This window comes from Cyrtonyx montezumae, unplaced genomic scaffold, assembly GCF_038088225.1.
Source record: "Cyrtonyx montezumae isolate F1298 unplaced genomic scaffold, pur_monq_1.0 scaffold_17, whole genome shotgun sequence".
Classification (NCBI taxonomy): Eukaryota; Metazoa; Chordata; class Aves; order Galliformes; family Odontophoridae; genus Cyrtonyx; species Cyrtonyx montezumae.
Window position 1 is genome coordinate 1,529,393 of NW_027071903.1, and position 14,032 is coordinate 1,543,424.

At 41.3% G+C, this 14,032-nt stretch overlaps 1 protein-coding gene across 1 annotated transcript; it reads left to right on the forward strand.

Annotated features, from left to right (window-relative positions):
* The first annotated feature begins 3,156 nt into the window (after positions 1–3,156).
* MPHOSPH6 (M-phase phosphoprotein 6) lies at positions 3,157–10,075 on the forward strand. Its single transcript, XM_065733119.1, has 5 exons — positions 3,157–3,276; positions 5,810–5,922; positions 7,484–7,574; positions 8,565–8,662; positions 9,123–10,075. Exons 1-5 carry the CDS (start codon positions 3,226–3,228, stop codon positions 9,262–9,264), a joined length of 495 nt encoding a protein of 164 aa, XP_065589191.1. The 5' UTR covers positions 3,157–3,225; the 3' UTR covers positions 9,265–10,075.
* The last annotated feature ends 3,957 nt before the right edge of the window (positions 10,076–14,032 follow it).

A 14,032-nucleotide genomic window follows, 5' to 3' on the forward strand; every position in this document is an offset into this window, starting at 1 on the left:
AACCCACACATCTGTGCCACTCAGAGAATTTCACACTGCTTCTGAGCAGAGCACGAGGTACAGAAGCACGCTTCTGATGCCACCCAGTCCTACACGGCAGTTCACACTCTTCTTTCAGGTTTGCAAACACACCTGAGGCAGCCCTACATCTTGTTTTCCTTGTTCACAGAGAAAAACACGGAGCGTTCTCACTTTCAGCGCAGCGGAGGAGTCTGACACAAGTTAATGACTCACCTGTCAGACTATCAGAATTTTGATACTTGCAGGGGAAAAGAAAAAAAAAAAAAAGGCTTTGAGTATTTTGAGATATGTAAAAAGGTGCTTTGGGATTTAAAGTCAGCTCATAACAAATCGAGTCAACTGGTGGGATGGTGTGAGGCCTGAGATAGCAGCTTCCTGATAAAATCACCATACTGCAGGCACATGAACAAACAAAAGGGGGCAGGAAGTGTTACCCACGAGTTCCCTCCGATCAGATCCCACTGGCAGGAAATTAGTTCACAACTGTCACTTGCGTTGTTTCAAGAGAGATTAATTCTTAAATAACACTACTGACAACTTTGATTTGACTTCTGTAATTACTGGAGAGAGAAGGGACTACACTTCCTAGGAAGAAAAATCTTTTATCTGCTTGCTTAATGCACGATGTTTGATGAGATGGAGCTCCTCTCCCCTGAGTTATTTCCCTGAGCATTTTGAAAAAGAAATGGATTTCCAGGTTGAAAGCAGAGCTGCCATGCAGCTGTCAGAGCTGGGGGCAAGAGGTCTGACTGCCACGTACAACAGCCCTTGTATCTTCTCTAAAGTGTTCCTTCTGCCTCAGCTCCTCGCCCTCAATGCATCTCACAGGTAGGTACCGTTACAGGGCTGGATTCTTCTGACCTGCCTCCACCACTGTCAGTAAATCATAAACATTTCTCCTATAATCAATGGAGTGTCTTCAGATTTACCAGACAGTATAATCTGCTCCACGAGGCAGCTGATTGTTATCTGTAACTTCCCCATCCAATTCTAGCTATGGGAGGATGTAATCCAAAAATTTCCTTCAGGCTTTTTTACTGCCGAAATAGATCAAATTCTCATGGCAGGCTTTTTACAACCTCCACTTTTCTAAATAAACATCACATGGGCTGTACTGAATTTACAGGAAAGCACTCCTCCCTGCCTGCCTGCACACACTGAGGAGGGCTGCTGGCTGATGTGCTGGCACACAGGACAGCCAGCAGCACACCTCTACAAGCCCATGGTGCAGGACCAAGAGCCCAGCAGTCACAGGACAGCACAGGTCTAAGGCTGTGGATCCCAAACCAGGGAGCAGGATAATCCACATTTAGACAAGTTCAAAAGCCCTCGTGCCATTCACTCCCAGCTTCCAGCACTCCTGCACGCCATTTTAAATTACAAGGCTCAGCTCCCAAAGATTAAAGAGTTGGTGGGATCGCATCAAAGGTATCACGCAGCTGATATATGCAGTGGCTGCTGAAAAAAGGGGCTGCAGGGACTGATGAAATGTTGCCACGCAGGCAGGAGAGGGTGATGTGCAAGGAATGGGGAAAAGCTTTCACAAAGGGCACCACACAAACCAGGCACAGCAGCTGGAGATGTGCTGATGGGTGCAGAGAAATGTATTTAGAAAGAATCATTTGAAGTACGTTTCCAGACTATAAATTAACTGAAACTGCTCAGAAAATGCCCTGAGTGACATTGAAGGCCACGCAATTAAATGCAAGGCTCCGATGTGCAGTGATCAACAAAAAGCAAATGCACTATTAGAGTGCATAGCAAACAGAAAATAAGGCCAAAATGGGGAGCTAATGGAGGCACTGTGCTGTCATACAAACGAAAGGCGTTCCCTTACTGGTTTGTTTGCTAAGATACAAACACACTTTGACATACATTTGTGTTGGGAAAACTGTAAACTTTTTCACAGCTTTTTTTCTTTTTTTTTTCTGTTGGAAAGGGCTGGAAACTGTTAACAGAGGTTCTAACACAATGAGTCAAACGAAGTGGGATAGATCCCACAGCCACACAGATCTTCTCATTCGGGCCCTGAATTTCAGAGCACCTTCAGCTCATTTATGGACCCTGGAGATGAAGGTGCTTTGCCAATGTGGAAATTAAACATTTCTACCCAGTGCTTTGGCTTGCCCTCGAAGTGGATGTGGCTCATTTGTCTGTGGTTATGTTAACCCTCTGAGCTTAACTGTGTAGTAAAGATGCCCGGATCTGGATTATTCTCCTCCCTCTTTCCCGCTGCAGTCACACTTTGCCCTTCATTGTATATTTTTGTGGACTCTATTAAAGCATAAATCTTCAGAAGTTCCTTCAAGCTCACTGTGACCTACATCTTGCATATACAGGAACTTTCCTTCCCAGATTGTCTTTCTCAGCACACTGGCTCATTACACTTTTGAACACTGCACTCTCACTCATATTACTTTACTGCCTGGTTTATGTGCCCCATGTCAAAACAGGCATCAGAAATCTGATTTATGAGGATATATACAGAAATTGTGATGCTTGCTGGTGGCTGGATGCCATCTGGGCAGCTCTTGATCAGGATTTTCTTATCAGAAGACCAGGCCCAGCCTAGCAGCCAACAGAGCTCCGAAGGTTTTTACGGCATCCTGTTATTTGCTCTCTGATTTCAACTACGTTTGACCAACACTCTGACTTTATTTCTTTTTTTTTTTTTTCCAAGCGGAAGTGAACGCTTTAAATAAATAATTAAATCAACCAACAACAACAACAACAAAAAGATAGCTGAATACGTTAAGCAGATCAAGCAGTCTCCAAATGAGAAAGACTTTATAATCTCTTCCCTTTTCTATTATAAACATCTGAAAATTACAGATAAAACCGTAAGCCTACAGCATGCACAAACACGGGGGAAGAAACGAGCCTCCCCCTACTCATTTACCACTTCAGCCCGATCTACCCTCTCGTGCGCTCTCCCCCCCAATCCCGGTTAAATATCGGCTCTATACAGCACCGCTCCGCTTCCTCCACGTACAAGCAATGCCTCCCCCACTCTCTCCCCCCGCAGCCCCGGGCTATGGGCAGGGCCCCACGGCCGCGCCCCGCCGCCATCAGCGTGCCCGGAGCGCAGAGGGCGGAGCCGCGCCGCCACCGCCTCCTCCTCCCTGTCCTCCCCCAGTGTGCGCGGCCGCGGCGCTACGCGAGCGCGGGGATCCAGCGCGGCCTACGGGCAGCGCCGCGGCCGCCATGGCCGGGGAGGTGAAAACGAAGCTGTCCAAAAATCTGCTGCGCATGAAGGTCAGCTGGGGGGCGGGAGGGCTGGACTGCGGGAAGGGGAGCACGGGCAGGGCCGGGCACGGCACGGCACGGCATGGCTGCAGGACCGCTGGGAGCGGATGGGGCGGGCCCGGCAGCGCGCTCACGCTGGGCTGCAGTGTCCCTCCCCCAGCGGGGGCTGCTCCTACGGCGCCATGTCGGCGCTCGTCGCTGCTGTCGGGGCATTTCCACCTCCTGCACCTGGCTGTTGTGACCCAGCGTGCTGTCCTGCGAGTAGTGCTTTTACAGACACAAATGAATGTATTTAGTTCTGTCGTCCCGCTGAGCCCTGAGACTTTCTGAGCTTCTCTGCCCCGGCTCCTCCAGCAGGAGGCTGCTATAGGGAGGGTTTGATTGTTGTGCCCCTCGTTTTCCTGTTTTTCCTGGGCCGCTTTCTCTCTTCCCATAGGTGCACACCTTCGATTTACAGGTTCTGGTTCTCACTGTGTAGTTTAACACCGAAGTCTGTAAAGCACGTCCTCTTGAGATGATGCTCTTGATTGCTAGAAAACATCTAGTAAAAGTTGGAGTGCCTTTAAAACGATATCTACTACATTTTTATAATCAGTTTTGATGAGCACCTGTGGGCTCTTGCTTGCGGTGTTTTACTTAAGATTGTGCATTGTTTTTTTCCTCTTGTTTACATGGGGCCATATTTTAGACGCTTTTGTGAAAGTGCTGAACGTTGTTTATCTGATGGGTTCAATTTGCCGTGTAGAGTGGACCCTGATACAGTAAGATGGTGAAATGTTCACCACAATCAGTAGGTGCTGATGATGAAAGGCTAAAATTTACGCACAGAGGGAACAAAACACATCCTGCCTTGCTCTCAAAAGCAAGCAGGTGTTGAGCTTAGCTAGGCAGCAGTGCGGGAGAGAGTAAGACTCTGGATTGCAGCACTACTGATTTTCTTTCTACTATGGAATAATCTCTAGGTGAAACTTACACTGCTGTCTCTTGGGCTTAGATTTCAAAAGCTAGATTTTAGATTTCCTTCCTTGAAAGACAGTGGAAAACCAGTCTTTGAATCGGGTGCCTTGACATTTGTGGGCTTAGAGTCCAGGCAGCAGTAACCAGCTTAGAGGAGGTGAACAGGTTTTGAAAAGGAGCACTTCCCTTCTGCAGATCTTGTTGACAAATGTTGTAATAGTCTTTTAGCAGCTGTCTCTGCAGGTATGGACAAGATGTACCATCACAATTCAATAGGCACTCAAATGTGGCACGTGGCCAGTGGTCAAGTGAAAAGCTTTTCGGAGATGCAGACTAAGTGTGCTCACCTCTCGGTGTCAAAAGGTGGCTCCTGCTTTTAGAATCATATATAGTTCTGAATTACTTCTTGTGCTGCTTGATCCACGTCCCAACTAATCCAAATAGCCACACGATTACTGGCGTACATTCTCAGCATCTACACCCATTTTTTAATTCCTCCACGTGTGTTTGCAGATAAATACAATCACATTTTTTATCTATTTATTCCTGTAGTAATCTTTAGGAACATAATCTTTAAAATGTAATGTGAAATGATTATTTAATTGTGTGCTTGTAGCAAAATTTCTCCCGTTGAGATTTCTGAGTGGCTAACCAATTTCCTTGAGCAGTATGGTTTTCCACATGATAGACTCCCTCATTTTCCTCAAGCAGATACTGTAATTTTAATTGGAAAGCTTTGACATATTTTGGGTTGACTCGAAAACAGAAGTCAATTTTTCTTTCATTAAAGATCTTGTACAAATGAACACGAAAATATAATGGAAAATGAGACGGTGTATTGGCTTTTATGGCAGGGTTTGTTTTGTTTTGACTGGGCATTTTGTAAAGATGAGAAGATGTGGGTGTTTATATGTAATATTTATTGCATACACGTATTACCTATGTATTCTAAATAAGCTCAGTCATTCAGGGTTTTTGTGGGAAACAAGTGTTTTGTGATGTCTGGTTGGGTTTTATCCCCAAGTCAAGTCCACTTTAACTGAACAAAATTATATCCAAGTCTCTGCTAATGTTCAGGAGACAGATGAGCCACACTGGTGTTATCTGTCAGCCTGCAGGCTTAGCTAAGCACGGAAGTGATGCTGCTTATATATGAGAGAGGTAAGATTCATTGATATAAGATCCTTCTGTGCTGTTGCACATACAGGTTTGTTTTGATTGCCACAAAGCAATTTTTGCACATCAGTGTGTATAAACGATGCTGGTAGCCTCCTGCTGCAGCCTGTGTCAGCATAACTGTGACCATGTGCTTTCTGCAGACCCAAAGGAAGTTCCCAGCTCCTAGGGATGTTTGTACCCACGTACAGGTGTTGCTGACTGTTGACTTCCAGTAGATGGTTGTGACCCACAGTTGTTTGCTTCTCCTCTGTCTTTTTTCCCAAACACAGACCAAGCACAGGGAAGATCACAGAAAGCATGTGCTGCTTATATCAACTGTTAAATATTATGTAATGGGTAACTGTTGTCATGTAATTATTGCCTGCCAGAACGTACTGAAAAAGCCTGAATTTGTGTCTCTCTTTAGTTCATGCAAAGGGGTTTGGACTCACAAACTAAAAAACAACTTGACGAGGAGGAGAAGAAGATAATTAGTGAAGAACACTGGTATCTTGATTTACCAGATCTAAAGGAGAAAAAGTAAGTTTCTACTTCTGTAACTTTTATCATCACTGGATTGTTTTATGGTGGGAGCAGAATATAATTGTTTTCCTTGTACAAGAAATATAATTACTAACTAATTAAAAGAAGAAAAAAATACTAACAGATTGAAAGTACAGCTTGTTTGGTTGGCTTTTTTTTTGTTTTTTTTTTTTCAGAGACATTCTCAAGGTTAAATAATCCAGAGTTTGACCTACTCCCATTTCTTCATGTTTTGTTTTCTTTCATTCACATTTTCTTGCATGTAATTAGTTTCTTTCAGGCAGGGACAAATTCATTCTTTGCTGTTTTTTCCCATCATTGGAAAAAAGAAGTTTGGGACTTTGTATGAGTCACTTGAAATCCAGTCACATGGTTGGATCCATTCAGGACAGTTCTCTCTCCTTGAGTACAGATCACTTCAAATCCTGTTTTTCAAAAGGGGGAGAGAATAGATGAAGCAAAAATAAAGGAAGGCTTAATTAATAGGGAAGCAAATGTCCATTCCTGCAATATAGAAATGTGCTTTAAATAGCAAGGGAACTGCTTTAAATACTTATGTCCTTTAACAAGGGAGCTACATTCTTTTAAAGGAAAACATACATGATTTATAAAAAGCTGTGATCAAGGGAATTAACTGTAATTGAGTAAGGTAATGTATAAGCTGTTTTTCAGGACTGTTGACAGGCATGACAAAATAATGTCTGAGCTTTAGCTGCAGCAAGTAAGGTTCAAGTTGGGTATTGCTCCACTAACAATGAGGCTATTGGAAGAGGTGGTCTAAAGGAGATGGGATTCTTCATCTCTGGAAGTCTTTTGAGGACAGGTCAGATAAACCTCTGCTGTCCGTGGTATATGTTTAGCTGATCCTGCCTTGAGGTAGGAGAATGAGCTTGGTTTCTTCAGCAGAATTTCCTGTAGTTGTGGGAGGTTGCTTTAAATGGGAAATGAAGAGATTGATGGAAGGGGTGCATGTGTGTGCAAGGAAAAGAATGGAATGGTTCAAGAAAGTACTTTGATCTAACATATTTATTATGAACGGTTTGGGATCGTGTTTCTTTCCTTTCCAGGGTCATTAAAAGAGGGAAAAAAGGAGGGGGAATGGGAAAGTCTTTCTCTGCTGAACAGAGAATTACACATTTATATCCTGACAGACTCAAATAATACCAGGTCTAACATCACAATGAAAAATTCATTAGAAGCTTTCGCTGGTATAGTAATGCCACCTGGAGAGTGATATTTATGTGGTATTTTTATTCTGGCAAAAGCATTAATGTGGGTGGAATCATACCAGCAAAGAGTGCTTTCTGTCAGGAGAGTTAATTTTGCTTGTGGAACTGGCACAGCTTTACTGGCAAACAGTATTCCTTTGCACTCCAAGCTCTTTGTATTGAAAGATTTATCAGAGCAATTAATCTTCAGAAAGTGGTTGATGGTATAAAATACACTGTGGTTTTGTTTATTTGTGTGGGGGAAGACAGCAAATGCTTTTTGCATTTGTTTAATTTGATTATATTGAAGTGCACTGTCTGACAACTGCTGTGTTTGGGGTTTCATGCAGGAGCTATATAATAGAAGAGAGGAGCTTTATGCCATGTGAGGATCTACTTTATGGCAGAATGTCTTTCAAAGGATTCAATCCAGAAATTGAGGTACTTCTTAATTGTTGTCTTTTGAGGATTGAAGGACTTCAGTGTGCACACTCCATGCTGTTTGGCCTTTGCAGCACCTTCCATATATTCTCCTGGGTATAGGAAAATGGTGATGTAAGCCAAAATGTTCATCAGTGCAGCATCTGAGGAAGCAGAAGCCTCTTACCTCCTCGTGTTGATGGTCAGTAAGGATGTGACTCCTGCAGATTTTCCTTCCTTAAGTTTGGAAGACTGTTCCACATCCTGCTCACCAAAACGATAGCTCGCTATTCCTCTTGCTGTTTAATTCAGAGCCCAATCTTACAAATATTCAACCCTGTTTATTCTGCACTTACTGGTGTAAGTAAGAGCTTGAAGTTCCGAAGTAAAAATTCTGGGCAAGAGAGTCTTTGTTTCTTTCTGTCATGTTTCATGCTGATAGAAGTAGCATATACTGAAAGAGTAATAAAAGTGTTACTGCTGAACTGAAACAAGAGGATGAAAGTGCAAAGCCAGAGGCATGCAGAAGGCTATGCAAGGTTATTTAATGGGGCATTCCTTGAGTTATTTTGAGCTTACTGTTGCTGTGATTAGGCCTATCATTGCTTCATGGTTTTTACTGGTAGTTTGTTGTAGATCTCTGCAGATATTTTTCCACTGTAACAAAACCATTTCAAAGACTAACATTGCAATGAAAAAATCAGAATCTAATTCTCTGGACTCCTGAAGATGCCTGGCATGCTGTTGAGGATGCTTGAATAATACAGCTCGCTGAAAAAACTGTCTGTGTTGCCTCTCTTCTCAAAAACAAATTAAACTCAGCTTAGCAACAAGGAGGCACGTTGCCTTTTCTTGTTGCCCTATGCTCTAGCAGGGTACTGCAAATGAGGTAAAGCAGTACTGAAGCTGATTCCTACCTTTTATGCATTTTTCCTGGCAGTGACACTATTTCAGCATGGTTGACGTGGTGTCAGGGTTAGATGTTTAAGCTTTTTCTTACTTCATTTTCAGAAATTAATGATCCAAATAAACTCAAAGAGCAAGAAAGAAGAAATAGAAGTGGATGATAAAATGGAGGCTGATGTGTCAGATGAAGAAATGGCCAGAAGGTACATTATTCCTAACCAGTATTGATTATGTTGTGAAATATGTTATATATTATGGCATTATGTGTGGGAGGAGAAACACAAAAAGCAAAGGAAGAAAAACAAAAAAGAAAAGGAAAAAAAAAAACAGTATTTGATACTTCACAAAATTGATTATCCAGGAATTCTGGTGTTTGTTCAGTGGAATCTCCACAACATTCAGGGTTAAAAAAATCTTGTAGCTGTTTTCTGCCTTCTGACGTCCATGTATTCTATGCTAATTCTCTCTTAGCTCCAGATTGCTGAAAAACCTAACCTATCAAAGTGAATAATAATTTAATCTGTGATTATGTAGTACTTGTGCTTCTTACACTTCCAGTGACAGGCTTTTTACAATAGTTAAATTGTTGATTACATATATGATTTCCTGCATCGAACTTCTCTCTGATTATAGTAAAAACTGTCTATTTAATTATCTTTACAGATATGAAACATTAGTGGGAACAATAGGGAAGAAATTCTTGAAAAAAAGAGACCAGCGTGTTCTCCACGATGAAGATGAAGAAGAGAATAGTAATACAAGACCTAAGAAAGCTAGGAAAATGTTCTTAAAACCTCAAGATTAATGTCAGCTCTGCAACTGGAGCTAATAGAAATGTTATCTACCAAATATGGCAAATACAGTCCCAAGAACTGAAGATTGTTTTGAGTTTTTGCTATTTTATGTAAAAGATAGAATTGTGAGTCTGAGTCCATTCTTGTTGAAATTTCTGCCATCCACAGAACAAGCACTTTTTTGAAGTGGATGTGTATATAATGGATGTCATACATCCTTTCCTCTCTAAGCAGCTTTTAACTGCGGGGTATTAAGCCCATCAGCTGTTTTTAATATTGTGCATAACTGGGATGAGTGTCAACGTGCAATCAATAGCAACAGTATTTATATTTTACGATAACATCTAAAATAAGTATTTGCAGGAAAGCTGAGCTTTGTCCAGTCTAATCCAGTGAGTCAGTTCAGCTTTCACTGCTATTTTTATTATGGAAGTGAAAACCTTTGCTCTCCTCAATTTAAAAAAAAAAAAAAAAAGTCACCAGAAACATTTTTTTAACTGCTTGACAAATAAGCTGGGAAAAGAACAGAGACAAAATCCATTTTTTTATTTCATTTTTTTATAAAGCATATTTAAAAATAGGAGTTTGTAGCAAAACTTTTTTTTTTCTAGTGCAAACCAAATACTGGGCAACATTTACAGTTAGACACTTGAACAGATTGTGAGCCTTTAATTTCTGTCTTCCAAAAGAAGTTTGCTAATCTTGTCTTTTTTCCAACTAAAAAAATCCAAACTTATAATTATCTAGGTCTTAACATAGAAGCATAATAACAGCTTCGGAAACATGTCTGGAAAGCTAATAAACTGTTTTTTTTGTGGTTAATGATTGTGGTTTAACTAATTTAATGTTAAATATATATATATATATGCTTAATACATACAGTCAGATAGAAGAAACAATCCTGTGCTGGCTACAAATGTCCCCAAATATTGGTTGACTGAGCTTTTTTCTGTTCAGCATGCAACAGAGGCAACAGAAGCAATGCTAAGACTCAAGTAACGTGGCCTTTAGTTAGTGCTTTGGAAAACTGAAAAAGGTCAGTGTGCTTTTGACTAAAATCACAGCAGTTCTGCACTCTGTCTTTCAAAAAGTAATTTTTTAAATTCCTTTATTTCCTCATCTAGATGTCTAAATTACTCATCCTTGATAATAACTTCCTGGAGGAAGAAGAGTTTGTTAAATTGAAGCAAGTAGTGACCATTCCCTCATGGACCTGAGGGTTCTTTTTTCCCATTTTTTTTTTAACAACTCAGTGAAGCAAGACATGAAACTCAATTATATAAAGTCTCATGTCCATATTTGCATGTGTGATATATGAACTATAATCTGTATATCAAGAGCACCTTGTTAGATATTCAAGATGGATCATGCATAGAAAGAGAAATACACTTTTAACCTAGTAAGGAAGCCTCATACAGGTGGAAAGTCTGTGATTCATGATCTGAGGTAGTTTTTCAGAGCTAATTAAATGCAACCAGTTCAATTACTTAAAATTTGATCATATATTATCACTAGCTGAAAAGAAATTAATGATGGCAAGACATTTTTCTTCCCATGGAAGATGTGACCTGAGCTAAGAAATGATTTATTGTTGGTCATCAAAAGAGAAACTCAGAATGTATCCCATTATTCTTTCTTGCTTATTAGTAGGAAAATGATATCTCTGTGAGAGTATATTTCTTCAATAGCAAATTTCTGCATAGCTGTGCTGGCTAGTTGAGGGAAAAAGTGTCTTCTTGTGAACTACCAGCAACTGTGTTCCCACAGTTTCCCTTCCCTGAGGGAAAGGGAATTGGAGGTATGGTGGCATCCTGCAGAGGAGCTTAGGGGTAATTTTGGTAACTACGAGTGGCTCAGGTCAATATTTTGTGAAATCTTGCTTGGTCGATTCTCTGTGCTGTGTGTTCTGTTGCACTGCACGGTTCTGTTCAGTCCAGTGGGGGCGAATTTTGTGCAGCTCAAGTGCAATCTGCCATATGCAGGTCCTTAATTCCGTGTTATGTCCTGGTGGATGGCTGTGAATCTGTGTGGCAAGGTGTGTTTGTGTGCAAAGTGGATCTCATCAGCTTCCATGAAAATCCATGGCTCTGGAGTTCAAGAGGGAGGAAGGGTGGTTCATTTGTTTCCTGAAAATGCCTAGCACCAATTGGAAAGGATTTAATATGACACGTTTTGCTTTATTGTCTTCAGATCTGGGTGCTTTGTTGACACTCACCTAACGGATAGGTGGGCTCTTGAAATGCTATGGTATGGCCAACTATTCAGTTTGAGCACGATCTCTTCTTATCCATGAGGAGTTTGTAAAATGCAGTGTTAAGGGCAGCATTCATGGTACATTACTATGAATGAGGCACAATTTAAAATCTGCCCAGTCTTACATTCTGAAGGTGCCTGTGTGTCCAATAGTCACAAGCAGGCATTTGGAATTATGATAGGGTGTTCAGAAATATCCATCTGTATTTCCAACTTTATAAATGTGTGTTGGTTTTTTTTTGTTAAGTCAGGCCCCTGACGTCCTGCATCCTACCTAGCCAAGGTAGAAACATTGTGCTGTGTAGAATTTCTATTTGAATTACTCTTGAAAGAGATGTAAGTGCAGCAGTGAAATGTTCGTGCTGCAGACCTACATTAATTCAAGCTTTCTAGGCTCTGAAACAGTCTCAAACGCTGATCCATTTTCATGAACATCTTCCTAAGCTGTAGAATTTTAAAACCCATGTGGTCATGTTTTGAAATGAAAAGCATTTCCTCTTAGAGATCTAAAGGAAATTGGGATGAGTAGTATTTTTGTTCAAATAAAAAAAAAAAATTGCAAAATTCATAAAGTTACCAGACACAAGAAGTGTTTGTGCCTGTTGTACTAAGATACCTATTAGGGTGAACAAAGTGTGTTGTAGTTCGTACCCACTGACAGCTCGCTGTGTTAAGTTTAAATATACTTCTTGACAGGTAGAATTTTTGTCCCTCTTTTTGACAGTCAGTGTTGGAAATGTGAGAATTGAACAACTTCGTCTTTATTGCTGATGTTTCTTCTTTTGTTACTTGTATTCTGCTTAGAATTGGATCTTAAAAACTGCTGGACCTGAGTGCAGCTGCAGTGAGACATCCTGAATCTTCCCTTTAGTAACGCATGAGCTGCTTAAACTTTGACTCTTTGGAGTGGGAGGAGGATGGGCAGTGATGCCGTGGAGTTTGAACTGTGTTTCTTCCGTTTTGTGTCTTGTTTTCTAATAAGACTCTCCATTATACAATTACACAATCGTGGATGGTTGTCATTGCCATTGGGCATTGTGTGTGTGTGTAATGGGCAGCTGGGCTGGGATTCTGGGAGCTGCTCCAGAATCCAGGCTTAAAAAGAAATTGTCTCATCTTTCTGTTAATTGGCATGCTATACTTGTAAATTTTATTTGGAATTAAAAAAGTCTAGGCTGGGGGGGGGTGGGGGATTCTACACGTTTGTTCTGCTTCATTTGAACAACAATCTGCAACTAAAACTGCATGATAGCTTAGGATCTCATTAAACCTGTCTTAAAGGGAGATTGTTAATAAGGTATGGTGATGGTGAAGGATGTCAGAGTGCCTTGCAGCTGTGAGATTCTGTGTTTCACTACTGCGTGTGAATGCAAGTTTCTCTGAGAGCTGATGCTTTAAGGACTTGCTTGTTTTTTTCTTTCTTTTTGTCTAGGAGAGCATCTGTCTTCTACAATAATGCCTTGCTAGTGAAACTGCAACAGGAGGCCTCTGGCTTTGTTCAGTTCTGTTTTTATGCCTTCTTGTCTCAAACCTTTGAGATGTTTTGGGCCTGACATTCACACCTTAATAACTTCAGGCTTTTCATCAGTTTATTGGGAGCTTTATTTAAACTGTGAAACTGTATGTGTTGACTTTCCTTTATGTGATTTGGTGCTGCATGATGAGGGCCTGGTTATAACTGTGACGTGGAAAGGAGAACCCCATCTCAGAGAGTAATTATCAACAGGTGGGGTCAGAGGAAGGGCTGAAGCTTTGGTTATTGTCAGTCCCATTCATCTGAAGTAAGAACAGAATACTTGAAACGGGTACCTGTGTTGAGTCTCATCTTTACAGGAGTGGTTAGACTGAGTTTTTAGTGCTCTTCTTGAGGAAGCCTTGCACATCACAACCTGAACAATAGCAGGAACATCTCTAGAGAAATACAGAGGCATAACAACTAGTTTGTAAATGGTTGCTCTCAAGACAAGAGGCAGCAGCACCAGAAAAACAACTAGTTCACTGCGTAGAGGAGTATGGTTTGGTGATCTGGGATTTTCTGACAGCCAAAATGGAGGTGGTAAGTGTTCTGAAGCTCAGAATGTTCCTTGGAGTCTTGAGGAACAGCTTGTGATCAATCGTTTAGAAAGGGGTAAAAATCCTTAATGAGACCTTAGTGTGATGTAGTAATAACACGAATTACAGAGCAAAGTCTTTAGTCCTGTTATTCATAGAACTGTGTTCCCACCTCAGTAAGATCCCTCAGTGTCTCTTATCGCTTCCCGCTTGGTCTTTAGCTGTCTGTCCCTGAGTAGGCAGAACTGCCACCGTTTCCGATGGACAGAGAGGAGCCAGCCAGAGATGACCTCCTTTTCAACCTGCAAGCTCTTTTTACAGGAGCCTCTCAGGACTTACCATCTCCAACACGCTGCCAAATTTTGGTGTTGGCCTGTTTGGTTCAAGACATTTGTGGTGGGAAGGATTGACCAGCAGATTGACAGCACGATTGTGCAGGCCTCACTATTAGTGAACGGTGCACGCAAGAATCAT